The following is a 5,760-nucleotide window of genomic DNA, read 5'->3' on the forward strand; positions in this document are numbered from 1 at the left end:
CATTTGTACAATATATAGCATTTGTATATAACATATTCAATAATTTGTATAAAAATAACAGTAAGATAAAGGTTACAAAAAGATTGACAAGTATTAAAAATATTTTCAAAAATATTGTTATGCTTACGTTTCCATAAACAATAATACGTAAAGAAAATTTTAGAAAACTTACGGAATTGAAAATAGCTGAGATGGCTGCCAATAAATGCTCTAGTTTATCAAGTGGGGAATCGGCTCTCTGCAATCGCTCAATGCATTTGAGAATTCGCTCCAGATTCTCTTCAGAAGGAGGTATGATCTTCGACTATATACGCAAAACAATTGAAATTTAATAAGGTTGATCATTCTTTTTCATAATATAATATAAATTTTATGAATTTTGTGAAGTTAAATATGTTGTATGTAATAGATCCATATTTGGGAAAATTTACTCACCTGAACCCCGAGATCGTGAATTGTCTTGCCCTGGGCATGCTGAATGTTTTCTGCTAGGGTTTGCAGCGCCCCACTGGCGAAATAATGTTCATTGAACAGTCGGCACACATGTTCTCGAAGGGGTCGCACCACCAAACCCATCATCACATCCTCAAGAATCGCATCAAGATTCAAAAACTCGTTCGGTCGTAATTTCAATCGCTCTTTTTCTACCTCCTTCTCAAATTCACGTTCGCCATGTTTTACCAGATAATTCTTCATACCCGACATAAACTGGCGCATATTGCGCATTACCACATGCGGAATCGCTTCCTTACTCTCTCGCGTGCATTGAATGAAGTTGTCGATATTCTGCGAGAAAGTTGTAGTTTTATCTGCTGCAAGTTGAAGAGCATAAGTTCTAATAGACGCCCCAGTCGCATTTAACTGGTCACGATTTTTGGAAAGCACTTGCACTCGTGGTGGTACTGTAAAAGATTAAGTTTAGAATTTCTTGGAAGAAAATATAAATCATATTTGTAATATTTTAATATACAATTAAAAAATTTATGTTAAATTTAATTGAACATATATATTTTATGTGTCCCAAACGATGTATTCAAATTTTTGTGTTAATGTAGTACAAGATAAATATATCATATAAAGTAATACAATATTATATAAAAATTAACATAGAAAATGTAACACAAAAAAGTAATTGAGAATTTGACGCAATTTAAAAATAAACTTTCCCTGGAAGAATTATAGTAGAACTTCTATTAAAACATACCGATAAATTCCCAGCTAGAATCTATCGCCCAAGAAGTGTCATTGAACACCTTGGTTCTGATCTTTGGTGGTTGAATAGGCTTCGCCCGGGGAATCTTTTTTGTCTCTTTAGTTTGAGCCAATCTGTTCGCTAGGTTATCGACTGACGACGATATTAATGGCGTCTTGTCTTCTATCTCTTCGGATGGCTCCTCCCAGCAATCAATAGGATGCAATTGATTAGCATTATTCCCTGTCGGAGTTTGTAACCAACTTGGTTCGCTATGTCGATAATTGTTTGCCGAATTATTTTTGATTGGTCGTCTTCTCGGAATTATAATGACATTTTGAACAATAGTATCAGCTGGTTCCGCATAGAAAGGACTGCTCTGTTTACATTCGGGAGTTTGAGGACTGTTGCTCTCTGACTTCGCTAAAACAAGACCCAATTTGTTTCTTGGAGGTGACACCATACTGGGACTATTCAATGAGTTGGCACTGCCTGCAAAAAAGATTTTTTTTTAATCTTTAAACAAACAATTTTTAATATTAAAAGTTTCGGTAATTGAAAAAAAGGAACATTATTAATTTTAATATTTTTCCACATAATACCCTTTATCATTAAATAAAATTCAAGAGCAATAAAATAACAAATAAGAATAAATATTATACTTGCTTTAATAATCCTTGAATATTAAAATCTTATTAATGTAATTGATAAAAATATGCAAAATTTTTGGAAAACTAACGATTTGGCTGAAACTTAGCACAAACGTTTCTTATTAGAGTGTCTACATATTCACATCAAAGTTTATGTCAAATGTATCCTTGGTACCAAATTACCTAAAGTAAGCGTTGCTTCTAGGATGTAATAGAAACCTGGAAGCATAGAAACGTTGGAGGTGGCTCACAAATAGATAAAATGTATCTGAACCGTAGTTATTCCTGCTGGACATAAGCCAGATACAATATGTTAACATTTTACAAAGCATATTAGGCAAGAAAGTCTAAAATACAAATGGGACGTTGATTAAGTGATATAAACATTCCTCCTTCTCTAGATTCGAGCTCATATTTGTATTAGAAAGATACCTAGAGATTCATCATCTGCTCAACAAAGTCATAATTGACTTTTTCGATAGCGCGCCCTCATAATCTGGTAGCCTAGGGAGGAGTCATTCCGGAGAGGACCAAACACTCTATTGTCTCACTCAACTTCCTCCGTCAAGACATCGCAGTTTCGAAGCTCACTTGTCTTCTTCAGTTAATTTTTTATGGACATATCATATGTCTACTACGGTTAATTTGATATCAAGGATACATGGCGTAAACTTCGATGTTGCTGTGATTTAGCTCCTAAGGAACTTTTGTGCCAAGTTGAGTCAAATTCTATGTTTGCAAAATTTATTCTATTTTACATGATCTTTTTTTATATAAATTCTTTTTATTTGAATTGACTTTAATATTAAGCTACCGTTTTATTAAATCTTTTATATAACAATCTAATAGACTCTTACAAACTCTAGATAGCAGATCAGGTTGTTTTCCTATATCAATCTCTTCTGGCGAGTTCTGTTCAGAACTCTTCATCTCCAGAATAGGTTTAAAACTACTAAATTCTGAATTCATTTTTTCTTTGTATCCCATTTTATCGTTTTTTAAGATAAATCCGTCATTCTTTAGAACCATTTGTTCTTGTACTGGAAATTTTTCAATGATAAGACTTTCGGATTCTTTGGGACTCATCAAACGGTCATTTGAATTTTTCACACAATTCTGCGAAATACAGGCGACACTATTTTTCAATTTGTCATTCCAAGTCGACTGTGTCGATTGGTCAGTCGTGTTCCAGATGTCTTCATAATCGGAAATCTTATCGGCCGGTGAACTGCAGTAATATGAGTTCAAGATGTCCGATTCCTGATAGTGTTGAGAGTTTTTCCGGTTCTCGCGATCTCGTCGCTTTTTTGATTTGCTGGTGCTAGAAGGAGTAATTGGAGAGAGCACATTGGGTGTTTTTGGTATCAGCTTCGAAGTAGGGGATAAAACTGGAGTGATAGGCGAAAGAGGTGATTTAATGGAAAAATTGGAATTGAGAGATTTATCAGATTGAGGACTCAATAGTGACGTGTTCGGATCCGACGGTGTGTTTTGCTGTTGACAAACAGAGAAAGAGACAGAGAGAAAGAGAGATGAAATGGTTGCGACTATTTCAATGTAGTAAAGATAAATGATTTATTCTTTAGTTACTAATTACTTTAATTTATATAGCAATAACAATAATCAACGTAAGACACATTGCATTATAATAAATACAAATAAAATATATGTGTATCTATAAAATTAGATACAATTAATTACATTAAAAGTTTAAAATTAAATAGAAGGTATGAGATAGAAACGTCGATATCAAAAATGAGAACATATTATAAGAAAATTTATTATACTAAATTAAATGAAAATGGTCCGAGAAGTTCACTAATTGAGTGAAAAAAGTCATATTAAAACGAGTCTTAGAACTTAATAATAAGCATCTTCAAAACACTATAAGTAATTTATTACAAAAAATATCACCTCAGCCAGAATTCGAACCTGAATTTCCCGAATTTCATATAGCGTTTTACTGAGACATGTGGTGATATTAATCATAATAACTAGTATATGTAGAAAAAATGTCTGTTTTAGACGACATAAACAATATTAAGTGAAAATGAACCAAAAAATTCAACAAAATAAGTGAAGAAAATCATATTCGGTCAAGGCGAGTTCAATTTAAGTTTGTGTTTCAAGATCAATAATCGACACACAGTTTGTTTGAACTGAAAATTGTAAACATTCACGCAATATATTATTAGACACTGATCTTGATTGAATATAACTTCACTTATTCATTATTATATTATAATTACGTATTTTTAAATTAGAAACGGTGTGTTATTAAATTAAGAACTTGTTAAAAACGATTTTAATAATTATAAAATTTTATAGAATGCGCTTTTTAAAATTTACCTGTGAAGTGTTCAAATTGCTGCCTTGGTTTATATTGAATGTCACCGTCGTAGTTACAGTAAAGTTATTCTGATTCTGGCTAATGCCAGATTTGGCCCATCTTGGTGGAGGCGGTGGCGGTGTCTTCATATTTTGCCTAGCTCCTTGATTCTCAGTAATGATATTCCTACTATCCGCTAAATCTGGTGATGTGAGGCACGATAGGTTATTTTGATGAAAAGTCGAAATGGATGTGAACTTTCTTGAACTCTTAGTAAATTCAATTGTTGTCAATTTTGGTGTATCCAGACTGTTTTTCAGATTGTCAAAATTTCTAGTGTCCTGTCTAGGATTCAGAATATTATTTTCCACATTATAAACCACCGGCGAAGGACAACGCACACTTTGCACAAGATTTGGCGAAATTAATTTATGAGATAGTTTGTCATCTGATGACAAAATTCGGTCCCTTTTGGTATTATTCAAAGGTTCATTGAAGGTTGTCAGATCCAGAGTGTTCGGCGGAGTTGGACGCGGCTGACGTGGCAATGATGATACAAATTTCGAGGTGATCGCATTGACAGTATTCGTCGGAGAAGGGGCATCTATAAAAATTTATTAAATAAGTTAGATTGAAACCATTTTAGAATTTTTTTGTGAAGAAATTTTTTGTCCTGCCTTTGACTTTTAAAAACTATGATAACTTCAAATATAAACTTACTATCGGAGATGATAGTAAGAAAAATTTGTATTAAGTATCGCTCAATATCGATTATCGCTTTCTTTTAAACTTAATTATTTATTGCTTCTTCATCATTATACTATAATTACATTCATTTTTATAGTATACTAAATTATTCATTTCTTTACTATATTATCATTTATTTATGACATTATCTTACAAACAGGATTTCCAAATCTATCTTCTAAATCTATATTGTTTAATTTTTGACATATTCAGTTCAAAAAATAATTTATCTACCTGTACATATTTATGTACACATACACATGATTGTGTTACGTTTAATATATTACATTTTTATGTTTTTTTAATGTAAAATTGTGTATATGTATGTATGTATAGTGCAAATATATTTAAAAGTATTAAAATATTATTCATACACACACATACACACACACACACACACATGTAATACTTACTAAATATGGAATTAGAAAATAGAATCAATAATTTTGTAAAAAACATTTAAAATAAAAAATGTTTTAAATTAAAGTAATAAAAAATAAAGTCATTAAATTTTAGTTAAAAAATAAAACTTTTAATAATAATCACTATGTGAATAACGGATTCAAAAAAACGTGCTATAAAAATAGAAGAAAAATAGAATGTCAATATCTTACGTATATTGTGGAACAATATTGGGGCCAGATTAAGCACTATATTTTCCGTGGTCGGCGTATTTACGTTATTGTTCTTGTTAATATGATGGCTATTGTTATCTGCAGAAAAAGATTGTTATAAATATTTCTGTTTATAATTTTTGCTTAGCTTTGGAAGCTATTTGAGAATAATATAAATTTTTAACACGCATTTTATTAATAAACAAAAATAGTAAATATTTTAATTTA

The 5,760-nt window shown here is 31.4% G+C and overlaps 1 protein-coding gene across 1 annotated transcript in view; it reads right to left on the reverse strand.

Annotated features, from left to right (window-relative positions):
• LOC108755117 (protein sprint) overlaps nt 1-5,760 on the reverse strand; it is a 21,994-nt gene that overhangs the window by 4,456 nt on the left and 11,778 nt on the right. Inside the window, exons 7-12 of the mRNA XM_018497940.1 lie at nt 5,533-5,631; nt 4,192-4,775; nt 2,700-3,336; nt 1,205-1,684; nt 436-902; nt 173-304 (exon numbers count right to left, since the gene is read on the reverse strand). Coding sequence (XP_018353442.1) covers nt 173-304; nt 436-902; nt 1,205-1,684; nt 2,700-3,336; nt 4,192-4,775; nt 5,533-5,631 — 2,399 coding nt within the window. The remainder of the gene's footprint in view (nt 1-172; nt 305-435; nt 903-1,204; nt 1,685-2,699; nt 3,337-4,191; nt 4,776-5,532; nt 5,632-5,760) is intronic.

The sequence above is a fragment of the Trachymyrmex septentrionalis genome, unplaced genomic scaffold (assembly GCF_001594115.1).
Source record: "Trachymyrmex septentrionalis isolate Tsep2-gDNA-1 unplaced genomic scaffold, Tsep1.0 scaffold83, whole genome shotgun sequence".
NCBI classification, from domain to species: domain Eukaryota; kingdom Metazoa; phylum Arthropoda; class Insecta; order Hymenoptera; family Formicidae; genus Trachymyrmex; species Trachymyrmex septentrionalis.